At 39.3% G+C, this 17896-nt stretch overlaps 1 protein-coding gene across 1 annotated transcript in view; it reads left to right on the top strand.

Moving 5' to 3' along the window:
* The window catches only part of tnn (tenascin N), a 51398-nt gene that overhangs the window by 17310 nt on the left and 16192 nt on the right, over positions 1–17896 (top strand). Inside the window, exons 5-8 of the mRNA XM_061979389.2 lie at positions 4894–5027; positions 5596–5725; positions 12854–13036; positions 13109–13198. Of these exons, the coding sequence (XP_061835373.2) occupies positions 4894–5027; positions 5596–5725; positions 12854–13036; positions 13109–13198 (537 nt within the window). The remainder of the gene's footprint in view (positions 1–4893; positions 5028–5595; positions 5726–12853; positions 13037–13108; positions 13199–17896) is intronic.

Raw genomic sequence — 17896 nt, 5'->3', positions numbered from 1 at the left:
TTGATTGAGGTTGCCAGATACGCAGCCGAATCAAGCTTGATCGACTGGGCTACTCCAAGGAACTTCAAACTTCCACAGTCTCTTACTAGGGGTTGAGTTGCTGGACCATAATAGCTGAATAGACAAGCGTTTTGTCAATAACAAATCTCTAACCAACACATTTAACACAGAAATGAGTCTATTTTTAGGAAGAAGTGCGTCATGCCTGCGTACAATATCACAACAAATGGCAATCATATGGTTTTTGTCAGTAATATCAGAAAACAAAGACTAAAACAAACTACAACCAACGCTAGCAATGGTTATACTGGTGAAAATAAGTAGAGTATGCTTAGCAGTCTAATGTACGCCCAAAACTAAAGAGACATTTTATCAAGGTATGCCTATAGGCTACACAAATAAGTTATTATTTTATCATGTGATTATGTCACATTGCCATGATGACAGCCATACTAATGTTGGAACCCATTTCCTTAGCGTATCAGCATATTGAGAATGAAATAGGCACTGACACTACCCATATCCACATAGGTTTTATTTGTCGAAAATATATTTTGCCCTGTCAGTTCGAATACACATCGACATTCAGGCTAACGGGCATATATTTCCCCCAGTAGCCTATATGTCGATGTGTCATTGACCGGGCTTGCATGCTAAGCATCACACTAAGCATTCGTTGCACAAACATACTAGCTTTTTTTAGACAAGATCATTGGACAATCTAGTTTACATACAAAATGTCCATTACCATTTATTACAAGTAATAAGAAAACATAAATGCCTGACTCACCTATCAAGGAGGAAATTAGCAAGTTTGGCGTCAGATGAAAAAATATTCTCCGCCTTAAATCGTCTCCATCTTTCAAAGGCATACCTGATATAAATCCTCGTTTTGTTCCTGGCTTTGTCATGAATAATTTGAGAATCGTAACGACACATTTTAGATTTACTAAGGTCTGACATATTTAGTAACTTTACCAGTGGCAGTAGCCAGACAAAGAGGGCGGTGCGTAACTGGCAACCTGGATGTGACACACTCACGGACTTTCTAATTGGTCAAACGGTAAAGGGCGAGACATTGAAATGAAAACAATAATTAGATTTCGGCTGAACTACTGTTATCGGTTATAGAGGTATTTGAAAAGAACATGATTTATTAATGCCTTTTGACATATCAGGGCCATTTAATGATGACTTGACATGACATTCTTTCATATGGCTCCTTTAATATACTCTTTGGCCATAGCACATTCACTACATTTTTGAAGTACAGTGTGTTGATGGTGGACTCACCATATAGGTATCTCTCATCTTAATTGAGAATAGTTTCATTAAGATAGTCTGCTTTTCTTTTATATTCAATGTCAGGTTATGCTTGGATATCTTACATTTAGTTTCCGTCAGCCTTTTTGTGATAATCCTACCCCAAAAGACCACCTTCAGTTTTCAATTATTTTTGAGAACCACACCCTAACCCTGAAAAGTAGGCACTGTTGGCCTGGGTGAAACTAAAACCGTCATGTTCCGTATGTTGAGGGACAATCACACCTTTATGTTTAGGTGTCGTGATATTTTAGGTATATTTTTTATGTCGTTGTGTAGTTTTGCCACCCACCATGCAGCAGAGTGGCCTATACAGTCGTGGTTGATTCAAAATATCTGCCAACCTGCTAACATTTTCAGACAAAAGCAAACCCAAACATGAAGTCATCACGTGTTTACTCATTGTTAAACACATACGTCTTTGGTATGCAAAGAATCCATCCAAGTTATGGTAGATAGCAGCTGATGGGTGCTGGGGGGTCCTTTCAGTGGTCTGACCCCTGACAATTACTTCCAGTACTTTTGGCCTTCAATTGTCACATGCTGTAACACCACAGCTCGAAATAATTAAAGTCCATTAGTCTTTCGGGTTTCCGTCAAGCATCACCTTGCACACTGTTGCTGCAAAAATGTGGGGTTCACAAAATTCCTACGACCTCAGGAGTGGATTGCAAAATTCCATTTTCTGGCACTTTTAGTCCAGACGAGCAGAAAGGCTAGCAGCTGCCACCGGGCCCTAAAAGTTCCATTCATACATACAGTTTGTGGATTCTGGTTGATGAGTGGTAATATTACTTTATCAAAGTGCTCATCTCAAAAGATTAACATCGCAAATATTTCTGCATTTTCTAACATTCAATTCTGCTCTGCATTAATCTCTTATTTTATCCACAATGGCAAATATATTCCATTGAATATTTTAGCTGTTTTTCTATCATTGCATATTACGAAGAAAAAAAAGCGATTGTGTTTAGGTGCTATGTTGAAATTATTTTAACTGTAGCACAATATTAGGGAAATAGAATGGAAATCAAGATATTGTGCTAATTCAAATACATAAACATAATTTTTTTGTTTTAATTTAATGTAAAGACATTTTCCTTTTTTTAAATGTAATCCATTAAAATAAATCTATACTTACATTGTAGGGGACCTAAGCGTCAAATCAAAAGGTTCATGCAATTAAGGTGCAAGCTTAAACGCAGTGTTTTGCAGTCATTTTTAAAGAGTGGGCCATTTGTGACATCACAGATTGACGGGCTTACATATGTGGGCATTTTAATTTGCATATGTTGTCGGCCAGCCTCTTCCTCCACGGCTGAGGTGAGAATGTCACCTGCAGCCTGGTGTGTCATTCCGACTCATCTCATGCCCTCCCGCCTGCTCTGATGTCTATAAAATAAATACTTTCGTGTTTATTTGTCACAGCATTTTCCACGGGCCTGTTTTGTCAACATTGACCATTACAAAGTTGTATTAGCTACAAAACTCAGACAAAAACTACCACGCTGTTGCGATAATACTGCCTGGTTTGAGGAAACAAAAGAAAAGGTAGGATAAAGTATTATTTTCATCTAATCGTGGCATGCGCACAATAACACCAACGTACGACTTGCAGTGAGATAAATGCTGCTTCCTTGATGCACCACACAAGGTGTACCTAATGTGGTGACTTATGAGTCTGTACGCTGTTTATGAAGATTGTTTTGGACCGTGTCGGAAAAAAATAGCGAAGATGTTCATCTTAATGATAACTATTTAACAGTGTACATTTTCAAAAGATAAATTCTAGTGATTTTGGTGAGGGGGAGAGTGGAGGGGTTTGTTTGCATTCTAAAAGGAACACCTCCACACACCAACCGTTTGCATACAGACTTAGATAGAATTTATGCAAAATCTCCACCAAAGCATATTCAATACACAGTGTGTTGAATGTAGATTAGAATCATCGTAGGTCTACCTTTAAAAAGGACACAAATATATGGAGCTGTGCTCTACACAACAAAGTTGACCAGTGCTTTCTTAAATACTGTACATAATTATAAATCGAAACTTAATTAATCCTGTGAGGAAAATTATTCAACTAAATATTGTTTTCATTATTTCCAAGTGTTAACCAGTGTGGCCTTTTTATTGTATTGTATTGTAAATTGTGTAGCTAACAAACAGTTATTTAAGAGCACACATATCAAGTTAAAATTAAAGTTAAAGTACCCATGATTATCACACACACACTAGGTGTGGCGAAATTATTCTCTGCATTTGACCCATCACCCTTAATCACCCCTGGGAGGTGAGGGGAGCAGTGAGCAGCAGCGGTGACCACGCCTGGGAATATACTTTTTGGTGATTTAACCCCCAATTCCAACCCTTGATGCGGGGTGTCAAGCAGGGAGGTAATGGGTCCCATTTTTATAGTCTTTGGTATGACTCAGCCGGGGTTTGAACTCACGACCTACCGATCTCAGGGCGGACACTCTAACCACAATGCCACTGAGCAGGCAAACTATGGAAGTAGAAATAATCCATTCAACATGTCAACAAGTAGCATGTTTTCACATTCGTAATTAAGTGTAAAAGTAAGTTAACTACTATTACAAGTCACTTTTTTGGTCACGACAAAAAGCCAAATAAAAAGGGCGCACACTCTAACCACAATGCCACTGAGCAGGTCAGCAAGTTGCTTTAAGCTACTCAAGCCCAAAATCTGATGACAATTATTCTTAACTTTGTCTTATGTCAAGTGGACAGCGCTGACATTTTCCTTCAGCAAAATTCTCATGTTTCTGCCTGCAAAGCTTTATTTATTTAAATGTATCTATTCACCTACTATTAAAACGCCACAGAGGTTGCCTAATTTGTGGAAAGCCTCACTCTGAAGCGTAGCTGACTGGCCTTCTACTTTGTCTTGGCTGCTGTACAGTACATCGCCATAGTTCCATACCTTCGTCTTCTTCATCATCCTCTCCCCTGATGTCAGTTGTTCCATCACCTCCAATGAAGAGCGCTGTGTTTTAGGTTATCGTCTCAGCCTCTTGAGGACAGGCATCTTCACCTTTTGCATCTCAGTTCTAGGAAGAAAATGCACAAAGTGGATTGAGCTTATTGTTACAATTCAACATTCAACAGCGCCAATTAGGGCTTAGATGTTTAATTTTAATATAAATAGAATGCCTATCACAGTCACTGTTAAAAATTCCTCCAAACTGAAAAGACAGATAAATACAAAAAATGTTTCTTTAAAATAGCATCTTGTCAGTCACTTACTTCTTCACTTAATTCAAATAAAGTAGTTTATTTCTGTTATAAGTGTTCATAAGACAGAACTTTCTTACTTTCTTTCAATGGACTGCTTGAGGACTCCCTGTTGCCCACAAAAGTACCTGACTAAATAACCAACAAACACTGCGCAAAAACAAAGATTAAGGGGGATTTACTTCAACGATTATGGACAAAATGTTGCTCTATTTCTTTGTATTTCTGTTGTCAACAAAAACAGATACCCCCTAGCATATAAAAGCCGTTTGTTGATAAATGGAATGTTTTGGCTTTTTGTGTTTCTTTTTACAGTCCACAGTCCTCAAGGTCTAAGGTTGGTCCAGCAAACCGACGTCTCCCTCCGGGTGGACTGGGTGCCCGTTCCTGGGGCCGAGTATTACGTTTTAAGCTATCATCCTAAAGGTCAAGGGACTGCCTTGAAGAAGGTAAGTTTATTGCAGAGCTGCCAAGCCCCACGCAAGTCTATTATTGTCCTGTGTTTGTTGCAAAGCTGTGTAACATTTATTTGCCTCTTCTCTTGGCCACTTGAAAAATAGACTCTTAACATCAGTCTCAATGTGTGTGTTTGTCAGTTACAGACTTGTAAATATAAATGTAGCCCCCTAAAGCATTGTTTCTCAAATATTTAAATTTCAAGGTATATCCTTAACTCTGTCAGTGGAACCAAATGAACCCAACACGGTCAGATTTACAGACCTTGCAAGGGTCCATTTAGACTGTCCTAAAATAACTCACAGAGTCCCTGGAATCCACTTTGAGAACCACTGTGAAACAGTATTTAATAACACAGTGACCACAGTGCAGGGAGAGCCGCTGGAGGTGAGGACATCAGTCTTAAAGGTATAAATCGATGTTAAACAAGGCCCCAAAAAATTTGAACGCATCATGACACTAAAGTCTCACTCTTGTCTTTTTCCAAAATTTGGCAGCACTGACATTATTGTGATTTTATAGTAACAAGTATTTTAATTAATATTATTTTTTTTTTTTTAGTTTCGGGTTCCCAACATGGAAAGCTCCTACCTCATCAGAGGTCTGAAGTCTGGGCTCACTTACATTGTCCAAATCCAGGCTGTCATCAGAGGCATCCAAAGTGAAGCGAAAAACATGGAAGCTACAACAGGTAATGCTGCAGGTTGTGCAGTGGTTCACACCCGAGGTGTAGACTCGAGTCACAATTTTGATGACTTTGGACTCGACAATATCATTAAAACAAGACTTGCACTCGACTTGGACTCTGATATCACTGACCAGTGACTTGTGGACTTTAGCATTACAACTTCATAAGACTAGAGTGATTAGGTGAGGGTGTTCAGTAGACGTGTTCTCAGCTGTAATAAACAACACTACTTTGCATGACTAAGTCAATATAACCATGAATATTCTGCCCACCTGACAATTTTGCATTGCAACAAAATCGCCTAGTCCCGCATGACCAAGCAGCCATTGTTCAATGTCAAAGATAACATACGACACAAATGTGCAAATACTTCTTACCGCCATTGCGCAGTCTCTCCAGTAAGGCAGTTGTTTTAATTCCCATTTGACATTAGACGTATGCATGCATTTGAAAACATACGATGAATTGACTAATATAACTGTCTAAATGTATGGTCCCACAAAATTATAACACACAAAAAAAGGATAAATAAGTAAGGGTGGAATAAACAGTAAGTTATGAATGACATAAAACAAAACTTTATAATGTGCACATTGCGACGCAAAGGCCGATGAGAGACCGGAATTTCCCTGATACGTCAGTTATGTGGCGGCCATCTTAGTCAGGGCTACGGTAAAATTCAATGCAATGCATGTGTAAGGAAAATAAAACACACGCTAATTTTCAACCGATTTTCATGCATATTACTTTATTGTCAATGTCAAAAGTTATGTTATTAGTACAAAAAACATTTAATTAAAAAAAAAATCTAACAACTGTTCTTACCGATAAAAGGTCTTTGCTATCTTAACGGGAGGGGTGTGTCGGTGCTCGACTTTAGCGTTGCTGAAGTACTTCCTGTTGTGAATAATTGTTAACATGCGCGATCATGCATAATTACTAAAGTTATGTGTTTATTGTTAACAAACATGCTGTTCTTTGTTCCCCTTTATACAAAACCCAAAACCAGTGAAGTTGGCACGTTGAGTAAATCGTAAACAAAAACCAAATACAATGATTTGCACATCCTTTTCAACTTATATTCAATTGAATAGACTGCAAAGACAAGATATTTAATGTTTGAACTGAGAAACTAAATTTTTTTTGCAAATGATAAATAATAAATGATAAATGGGTTGTACTTGTATAGCGCTTTTCTACCTTCAAGGTACTCAAAGCGCTTTGACACTACTTCCACATTTACCCATTCACACACACATTCACACACTGATGGCGGGAGCTGCCATGCAAGGCGCTAACCAGCAGCCATCAGGAGCAAGGGTGAAGTGTCTTGCTCAGGACAAAACGGACATGACGAGGTTGGTACTAGGTGGGGATTGAACCAGGGACCCACGGGTTGCACACGGCTACTCTCCCCCTGCGCCACGCCGTCCCTAATGATCATTAACTTAGAATTTAATTGCAGCAACACATTGCAAAAAAGATGGCACAGGGGCATTTTTACAATGTGTTACATGGCCTTTCCTTTTAACAACACTCAGTAAAGGTTTGGGAACTGAGGAGACCAATTTGTGAAGCTTTTCAGGTGGAATTCTTTCCCATTCTTGCTTGATGTACAGCTTAAGTTGTTCAACAGTCCGGGGTCTCCGTTGTGGTATTTTACACTTCATATTGCGCCACATATTTTCAATGGGAGACAGGTCTGGACTACAGGCAGGCCAGTCTAGTACCAGCACTCATTTACTACGAAGCCACGCTATTGTAACATGTGCAGAATGTGGCTTGACATTGTCTTACTGAAATAAGCAGGGGCGTCCATGAAAAAGACGTTGCTTAAATGGCAACATATGTTGCTCCATAACCTGTATGTACCAGTCAGCATTAATGGTGCATTCACAGATGTGTAAGTTACCTATGCCTTGGGCACTAATACACCCCCATACCATCACAGATGCTGGCTTTTGAACTTTGCGCCTATAACATTCCGGATGGTTCTTTTCCTCTTTGGTCCTGAGGGCACGATGTCTACAGTTTCCAAAAACTATTTGAAATGTGGACTCGTCAGACCACAGAACACTTTTCCATCTTAGATGAGCTTGGGCCCAGCGAAGCCGGCAGCATTTCTGGGTGTTGTTGATAAATGGCTTTGGCTTTGCATAGTAGAGTTTTAACTTGCACTTGCAGATGTAGCAACAAACTGTAGTTACTGACAGTTTTCCTGAGCCCATGTGGTGATATCCTTTACACACTGATGTCGCTTTTTGATGAATTACCGCCTGAGGGATCAAAAGTCACGGGCCTTGCCGCTTACACGCAGTGATTTCTCCAGATTCTCTGAACCTTTGGATGATATTACGGACCGTAGATGGTGAAATCCCTAAATTCTTTGCAATAGCTCGTTGAGAAATGTTGTTCTTAAAGTGTTCGACAATTTGCTCACGCATTTGTTCACAAAGTGGTGACCCTCGCCCCATCCTTGTTTGTGAATGACTGAGCATTTCATGAAAGCTGTTTTTATACCCAATCATGGCACCCACCTGTTCCCAAATAGCCTGTTCACCTGTGGGATGTTTCAAATAAGTGTTTGATGAGCATTTCTCAACTTTATAAGTATTTATTGCCACCTTTTTTGCCATTTGTGCCAGCTTTTTTGAAACATGTTGCATGCATCAAATTCCCAATGAGCTATTACCGGTACTTGCAAAAAAAAAAAAAGTTTACCAGTTCGAAAGTTAAGTATCTTGTCTTTGCAGTCTATTCAATTGAATATAGGTTGAAAAGGATTTGCAAATCATTGTATTCTGTTTTAATTTACGATTTACACAACGTGCCAACTTCACTGGTTTTAGGTTTTGTAGAAATTGTCCTTGTATGAGAGTATTTTGCTTACCTGTGTCGCACCTTATTATATATGTTCAACCGTCAGCAAGGAAAGTCTTGTGTGTAACGACTTTCACGTCTGTGTCTCATTTTAAATATTAGGTTAAAGCAAGAGCATCAAGATTTGTCACTTAAACCTATATCACTCTGGACTAATTATAATTATGAATGTCATATAATTTAAATGCATTATCTAGCAAAAGCTATGTCTTAACAGAGCCAATGGCTAGAAAGGACGAAAAAATACCAAGCTGGTAACTTTCGACCTGCCTCGTACTTATTTGAGACTTGACTTGACCTGTCTTGTCTTGACTAGGACTTGGGAATAAAGACTATGGACTTGCAATATATTGACTTACTCCCGCCTTTGGTTCACACAGCTGACTTTTATGTATTTGTCACAGGTAAAATCAACCGACTTAAGTGTCATGTGTTCTTGTATGACAAAGTTCCTTGAATCATTCAACATAGAACAGGTATTTTTAGAGGGCCTCCAGTCTTATTATTATAAGTGGTTGGATGGCTTACTACAATATTTCCAATTAAATAGTGCATGGAAAGTCCTAACCTGTGTCTGTCAAGCACAACATTCAGAAAGTGTTTCATTAAGATCTGGTTTGTTTAAGTTTAGGTTTAAGGCTCATTACGAGGAAATGAGTGTGTTTAATGTGAATCGGGCGCCCTCACTGATGTGGGGGAAGGCAGATGTGAGCAGAGGGAGAGAGACGGACAGAACAGATTGCGGCGGATTCTCACGTGTTGTTGCCGTTGTCATGGAAAACCCCCACTTTGCCACTTAGTCTGGCTCTTGACTGTGCGAGGAAGAGGATACAGCCAAACGATCTATATCAAAAGACAGTTTAAGGAAGACATTTCCCCCCCACCCCCACATATATTTACATTTGGAAATATTTATTCCTCAATGAATAACAATTATCTGTGGAGAACAGGAGTGTCAAACTCATTTTAGATCGGGGCCCACACAGAGAAAAATCTACTCCCCAGTGTGCCGGACTGGTAAAATCACAATAACTTAAAAATAAAGACAACTTCAGATTGTTTTCTTTGTTTAAAAATAGAACAAGCACATTCTGAAAATGTACAAATCATAATGTTGTTGGGTTTTTTTACACTTGCATGTTGCGGTTAATACATTCTGAATAAATTATGTGATAATGTTCATCAGTCAACTCATTGTGTTAATTTTCAATCTATCAAGACAAAACATCCATCCATCCATTTTCTACCGCTTATTCCCCTCGGGGTCGCGGGGGGCGCTGGAGCCTATCTCAGCTACAATCGGGCGGAAGGCGGGGTACACCCTGGACAAGTCGCCACCTCATCGCAGGGCCAACACAGATAGACAGACAACATTCACACTCACATTCACACACTAGGGCCAATTTAGTGTTGCCAATCAACCTATCCCCAGGTGCATGTCTTTGGAGGTGGGAGGAAGCCGGAGTACCCGGAGGGAACCCACGCAGTCACGGGGAGAACATGCAAACTCCACACAGAAAGATCCCAAGCCTGGGATTGAACCCCAGACTACTCAGCACCTTCGTATTATGAGGCAGACGCACTAACCCCTCTTCCACCGTGCTGCCCAAGACAAAAACAACAATATCAAAATCACATTACAGGATGTTATTTATGTAATTTGCTCATTTTCCTCGACTGGTGCACTAACATGTGTTTTTTTGTTTTGTTTTTTTACATATGTAGCATAATCTACAAAGTTACAAAGAATTGCTATTGCGAAATCTAGTGGACGCATTTCGAACAGCGGTTTCTTTCATTAAAAAAATTCCGCTTTTTTTTTTTATACTTAGCAAACTCATCCTGTGTGATCCGGCCCACGGGCCGTATGTTTGACACCCCTTGTGTAGAATTTTGTGTTTCTCTCTCTCTCTAGACACTTTTTTGGGTGTCTAATATAATATAGCTAACACAACAATACTCTGTTCTGATTGTAAAAAGAAATAATTTGACTATTAATAAGATGAGTATCCTGATTAGTCGATTAATCAGTCGACTGTGGGGAGTTGACTGTTGATTAGTCGCGTCTTGAAACAGATGAAAACAAACAGAGCACACTATTTAGCTTTCACTAGCAACTGTTGATGCAGTTTTTACTAGCTGTCTGGTCTTAACTATCATTGAGAACACCGAGGTCCTGTCCTTGGTATTTTTTTAAGTAACAAAAATAAGATGATATGACTGACTGCAAATATACTTTGTGTATTACATTGTCTGTGCTATACATAATGGGTTGTACTTGTATAGCGCTTTTCTACCTTCAAGGTACTCAAAGCGCTTTGACACTACTTCCACATTTACCCATTCACACACACATTCACACACTGACGGAGGGAGCTGCCATGCAAGGCGCTAACCAGCACCCATCAGGAGCAAGGGTGAAGTGTCTTGCTCAGGACACAACGGACATGACGAGGTTGGTACTAGGTGGGGATTGAACCAGGGACCCTCGGGTTGCGCACGGCTACTCTCCCACTGCGCCACGCCGTCACCATGCAATAGAGATCATCTTCTCTCAATATAAGATCTTTGGTCATGCGCAGCCTGCTACAACTACAGACAACATAACGGGATGAACTCCACTTTTACTTTAAACATCATCAGATCCGAAATTTGCTGTCAACGTAATGTTAACATTAAATTATACTGATGTAACTAATGTTGGTTTCACCAAAGGAAATTGATGTGAAACGCTGTCTGTATAATATCATTGTTGTCAGGGTATATTGGTGACGAACCCCAAGATGCAGAGATGACGGCAGGCATTGAGCGAGAAAACATGATTTAATTTAGCACTATAGCAAAATAACGAACAAAAGGGTAACAACAAAAGGCGCGCACGAGGCGGAGAACAAACTTGGCTATGAACTAAAATAGCACAAAGGCTAACTGTGGACAAGAAACAAAAACACTTACTGTGACACGAAGGAACTATGACATGAGCAGAGTGAACAAAAGTAGACAGAGCTACAACGACAAGTATAATGACAGGTAGTAGTGACAACAAGTATTAATGACAATGACAATAATCCAGCACTGACTGGAGGGGAAGGCAGGTTTAAATAGCAGCTGGCTGATTGACACCAGGTGTGGCCAGGTGCCAATCAGCCACAGCTGAGGGGAAGCAGCACTCAGGGAGACAATCAGGAAATGAAGACAAAATGAAAGCGCTGACAGAAAATGACAGAGGAAAAACTAAAACTTGACCAAACTGTCAGGGACAAGCCTGACAATTGTGGACAGCCTTTATATAACTCCACGCTAACTAAATTGTCACATGTCATGGACTCATTGGTCCAATGAGTCCATACAAAGCTAAAAGCCGGAGATTTAAGAAATACACGGCGCACTTACCGTGTAAGAAATTATCCAAGGAGGGGGACCTTAAATGATGGGTTAGTGTGGCTGACACGGTACTTAGGCTAAATAATTATTTGTTTAAGGAGTTATCCGGCTTAATGTAGACAGGGCCTCAGTCAGGTGATTATTCTGTTCACAGATATTAAAGTCGCCAAGGCCCTAAACGCGGTGAAGAGGTGAGGTTGTAGCAAGGTTTAAAATTTTTCGTTCCATTGTTGTTAAAATTGTTAAACGCTAAACTTCAGCGTATTAATAAAAAAAAGTGGATAGTTGCAAAATCATGCAGATTGTCAAAGATGTTAGATAATACAACGGGATAGTTGTGCCTCAATGAAAGCTTTTGTTCTTCTGGAAATAATAATAATATTTATATGATGCTGGGATACCAATGATTTCAGCCTTTCAAAGCTCCGCTTGGACCACGACTTTTTGAACTCGGTATTTGTCAAATCCTGGTTACGGCCCTGAGAACAACATGACGTTGGCGATGGGAGTTGAGCTGTGTCAATGAAGACCTATCCTATGTGCATAGAAATAGGTGTTCAGAACATTCAGAGTTCCTTCCACTACTTTGTTTTTTACATTGTCGATGCTGATATATATATTTTTATTTCAGTGGTGTAGAACTACACCGCATAATACGTATGCAATATCTTTACTTCTACAAAAATAGTGTTGCAACATTGTCTCAGAATTATGTATTTTCGGAACGTAACTGTACTTTGTGACTCTTGAAAAGGTAGAAAGGTGATGATTGGTCCTAATGTATTAACATGTAGTGTGTACCTTAAAGACCGCATACAGTATGCTTCTTGTTCCACACCCAATCCCACACATGACTATCCGCCCTAGGGGTCTCAACAGTCAAAGACATCCAAGTTCTTGACCAGACAGAAGTCTCCATCCAGGTTGATTGGAAAAACCCACAATCCGAGGTGGATCACTTCCGACTCACGTACACCGACCCATCGGGACAGGAGGAGGCCATGAGTGTGCAGAGGAGCCAAGAAATGCGAACGAAACACACAATCGTGGGTAAGGTCGCATCGACAGACATTTATAGACGACAAAAATGGCAGAATTCTGATTGATACTTTTTTCTTGCAGGTTTGAAGCCAGGAACAGAATACCTGATTGCACTGCAGGCCATCAAGGGAACCACAAAGGGGAACCCTTCGTCTGTCACAGGTTTTACAGGTTGGTGTTAGAACAGTATTCCACAAAAATGATACCACCGATTAGCATGAAACATTGTGGTTAATTGAAATGGGTGTATAATTATAACAAGAACACTTTAATTTTAGTGCACATTCAATTACAAGTGTGGATAGAGGAGTTCATTTAAAACCTTCACCCCAGAATGCGAAAGGTATCATTCACAAAGGCTCATTCACATTATTCACAATTTCCAGTCACTTTCATTATTGTTATATTTTGGTAAGGAGGTGTATAAGAGAGAGAGAATGTATTAATTTATTTTGCACAGTTTCACTATTTGGCCAGTCACTTTGCTACCCGCAGGGTGGTATGGTCATATATAATGTAGACTCTATGAGCCCAATTCCCCCGTTTGCGCTTAAGTTAAGTTTCTCTTTTTCGGATCCTCCCATCCAGCCTGTGAACACGCAAGTGAGGCAAAGTGCTTAAGTTAATAAAGACATGCTCAATACAAATGAGGCGGACATTGTCAGGACGCATTTTTTTGGTTGTGTGAAAATCATGGAACACAGAATCGTAATAACACTTGTGAATGTCATTGAAATTCAGGAAAAAGATAACACTTTGAATTTGAGAAGGCCAGCCATAACTGTCGTCAATCCATGCAGTACTTGTCCTGTTAATGTGTTGTAGCGTGTGTATGCATGCTCAACAGCGTCTTCTTCCTACTGGATGTAACTTTGTTTACTTGTAATTAAAGCCACTCTAATGTTATCTGTAACGTTCATAGTTTTGTTTAGTACAAGTGTTTGTGAAGCCGCGATGCGTCAAGATCGGTCAACACAGTTGTTTGTGTGTGTTTTTGTGTAAGTCTGCTTACCTGGAGGAGCGTGACATTAACTATCAACAAAATGAATCGAATAAATTGATAGAAGTTACATTTTATACTGTATGTATTTTCTGTTGAATAAACATTTAGTTTATCGATCACCATCCAGATGAAATCGTTGTATGTGTTGAATGTCCATTCCCAGGATGTCCAAACACGGCCGACATGTGCTGCCCCCTTTTTCTTTTCCACTTAAGCGAACGAGACAATGATGTTCATTTCGATAGTTAATTCAGAATGGCATTATAGTCTTTATATTCTCATTTCAGGAGGCTTTATAGTGTCTCCAATTGAAGCGATCAGAATTGATTTGATAGCTTTCTGGAAGTTAGTTTTATCATTTTATTACGTGTGGTGTACACTGCATCCAAACTTCGAGTGCAATATAACGTTTTGCCTTCGAGGGGCGCTGGATTTATTGCAAGAACAAAGGTACTTGTGTCGATGAGAGAATATGCATGAACTCAGATTTGACTGGGAACGCCCAGCCCACATTTAAGGATTACTCCACCCAGTGTGCATCTTGAATGAAGGCATACAGTGACAGACTGAGGTCGAAAGGGAAAACGCTGTGTGGCTGGAATCTGTGCAAATGCGCAGCTTTTTTTACTCAAGCACACGAGAGAATAAGGCCCTAAGAGCAAAATAAGTAACGTCAACCCCAACTTGTGTTGCGTTGCTGCATTAAAGACAAACAGGTGCTTTTACGGTTGTGGTACCTGAACTCTCTTTACATTACTTTGCCTTGTGACCTGTCTTTGTTTTCCTGACCTTAATGAAAGCAATTGCAATGTGTTTGTGCTACCAACGGCCATCTGTGAATAGGAAAAACAAGATGAACCGCTTCCGAAACAGAACCAGCAAGAATAAAGTATGTGCTTCTAAATGGTCTACTGCAGACCATGCCTTGTTGCCCTCGTAAAACTTAACAGTCCCAGAAATTAATAGGAAAACCAGAATCATGTTGGGTACGGCGATATACAATAAAACGTTTTACATACGCAGCCAAAGATAACAAAATAATTATTTGATACATTACCGCAATCGAGAGCTGCAATTATGGGTTAATGACGTAAAGGGCTGGCATTTACAAGCTCATGATGTGGACCACTTCTAATGGTGAGGGTGGCCACTAAGGGGAAACGTGATATGATTTGGTGTAACGACTACAAGATGCTCATAGATTAATCCATCTGGTGATGTTGGACTGTGAGGTGTATTTGTTTAAACTTGCTTCAAGAATGTCAGGAGAAATATTATTTAGTATTTTACAATTGTTCCTGCTCATGAACTCTTGTTCCTTCCTGTCTCATCCCCAGTAATGCTTGGTTGTTTTAAAACCTTAGGCAGAAAATGTCATGGTTTTTAGTTGTCAGGTATAGCAGGTTCAAGCCCTGACTTGCCTAAATCATTCACCTGCTCATATGGTCATTACTTGTGTTTATGAATGTGTGTCAAATCCCTAATCTACAACCAGACAGTCAGACAAACAGACCTCTGCCCACTCCAGAGGCGACAATTCTTCATTTTATGCTTTTAAGAGATAATTGAATAGGATCATGCTCAGCTCTGCGCTACGTTAGAATATTTGGTCTATTAGAAACACTTGGTTATGATAGACATACAGTATATTCTCTTGAGAACCAGCGTTTTTGGCATTTGTTTTTGGTCTATTTTGTCAGAGTTACACATTTCTGAACAAAATACAAAACACAAATGTCCACTGCAAAGGACACTGGTTCTCAGGTGGATATACACAATTAATAATATTCTTATGTCGTAGGACAGGTGCTTGATTAATTTTTGACTGTTTAATCACACTTTTGAAAGTTGATTAATTGTGATGAACTACTGTGAAGTACTTTCTGGTATAATTTAACTTATTTCCAAAAATATAATCAATTGTAATTAATTACACATTTTAAAAAGTTCCCACTATTTTGACAATGCAATTTTTTATGTCATATAGATTGTTTTTTTTAAAAAGGAGCAATTTGTAAGGATTGCATGTCAAGTCATCATTAAATGGCCCTGATATGTCAAAAGGCATTAATAAATCATGTTCTTTTGGAATACGTCTAGAACTGATAACAGTAGTTCAGCCATGATATACTCATTTCAAAATGTGATTTACAGCCATGAAATCATGTTATTGTTTTCATTTTGGATATCCTGCCCTCCACCGTTTTAACCAATTAGACAGTCTGTTGTGAGTGTGTCACATCCAGGTTCCCAGTTACACACCGCCATCTTTGTCTAGCTACTGCCACTGGTAAAGTTACTAAACATGTCAGACCTTAGTAAATCTAAAATGCGACGTTACGATTCTCAAGTTATTCATGACAAAGCCAGGAACAAAACAAGGATTTGTATCGGGGATGCCTTTGAAAGATGGAGACGATTGAAGGCGGAAAATATTTTTTCATCTTATGCCAAACTTGCTAATTTCCTCCTTGATAGGTAAGTAAGAAATTCAAGTTTTTTCTTACCTGTAATAAATGGAAATTGACATTGTGTATGTAAACTATAACATGGACATTTTGTATGTAAACTATATTGTCCAATACAGTCTATGATCATGTCTAACAAAGCTAGTATGTCCGTGCAATGAATGCTTAGCATGCTAGCCCGGTCAATGACACATCGACATACAGGCTAACGGGGGAAATATATGCCCGTTAGCCTGTATGTCAATGTGTCATCCAACTGACAGGGCACAATATATTTTCTACAAATAAAACCTATGTGGATATGGGTAGTGTCAGTGCCTATTTCGTTCTCAATATACTGATACGCTGAGGAAATGGGTTCCAACATGAGCACGACTGTCATGGCAATGAGAAACGTATGGAGACAGCCAAATCACATGATAAAATAATTCCTCATTCGTGTTTGCAAATTGTGGAGTACATGTACCAAGTTATATGGCAATCTGAAACGTTTGAAACAGTAGCCTATAGGCATACCTTGGTAAAATGTCTCCTCTTTAGTTTTGTGTGTACATTAGGCTGCTAAGCATGCGCTACTTATTTTCAACAGTATAACCATTGCTAGCATTGGTTGTAGTTCGTTTTAGTCTTTGATTTCAGAATGTACTGACAATAACATATGGTTGCCATTTGTTTTGATATTGTACGCATGCATGACATACATCTTCCTGAAAATAGCCTAATTTTTGTGTAAAATGTAAATGCATATCTGGCAACCTCAGTCAGGGAGAGGGGGAGGGGACTACATACTTTTGACCGTGATTGCAGTACCATTTCTGGCCAGATTCTTACACAAGTCTCCTTTAAACGTGTTCCTTGAATGCACGCATTTATTCGCTCAAAACTTGGTAAAAGTATTATCTTAAAAGAAAACTGCACTTTTTTTTTTTTTTACGGCCTTTCATTCACGTGTGGGACAAGAATGTCTTTCTTTTTTTGTGCATTCTAAATAGTAAAAAAAAACTGCCAGTAAGAGGCTGCTAACATTGCAGGTAATAAGGGTACACTCTATTCCGCAAAAAATCTCTTCATAAAAACCTCCCAAAGCCTCCAACACCGCTTTATACACATGCTGCAAGTATATATGTAATATGCAGGTAAATTCATGATAACATGTAACAGCAACTTGAGGGTTTAAGGTTTGATTCCAGTTTCCACCATCATAGTCACTGCCACCTGCTCTCAGTGCCACACACACTGGTTTAAATGTGGCTTAAAGATGTAGATAACGGGTTTCACTATTTAAAGCGAGTCTCTAGAGAAAAAGCGCAATAAAAATGCTGTTTTTATGTGGTCAATGGAAGTATTTTAGCTGGAAAATAAACAAGAAAGAGATTCATGACAAATTTTTGACATTTT

The sequence above is a fragment of the Nerophis lumbriciformis genome, linkage group LG19 (assembly GCF_033978685.3).
Source record: "Nerophis lumbriciformis linkage group LG19, RoL_Nlum_v2.1, whole genome shotgun sequence".
In the NCBI taxonomy this organism is placed as follows: Eukaryota; Metazoa; Chordata; class Actinopteri; order Syngnathiformes; family Syngnathidae; genus Nerophis; species Nerophis lumbriciformis.
The sequence above is the reverse complement of the archived record's forward strand: the minus strand, read 5'-3'. Positions and strand labels throughout refer to the sequence as shown.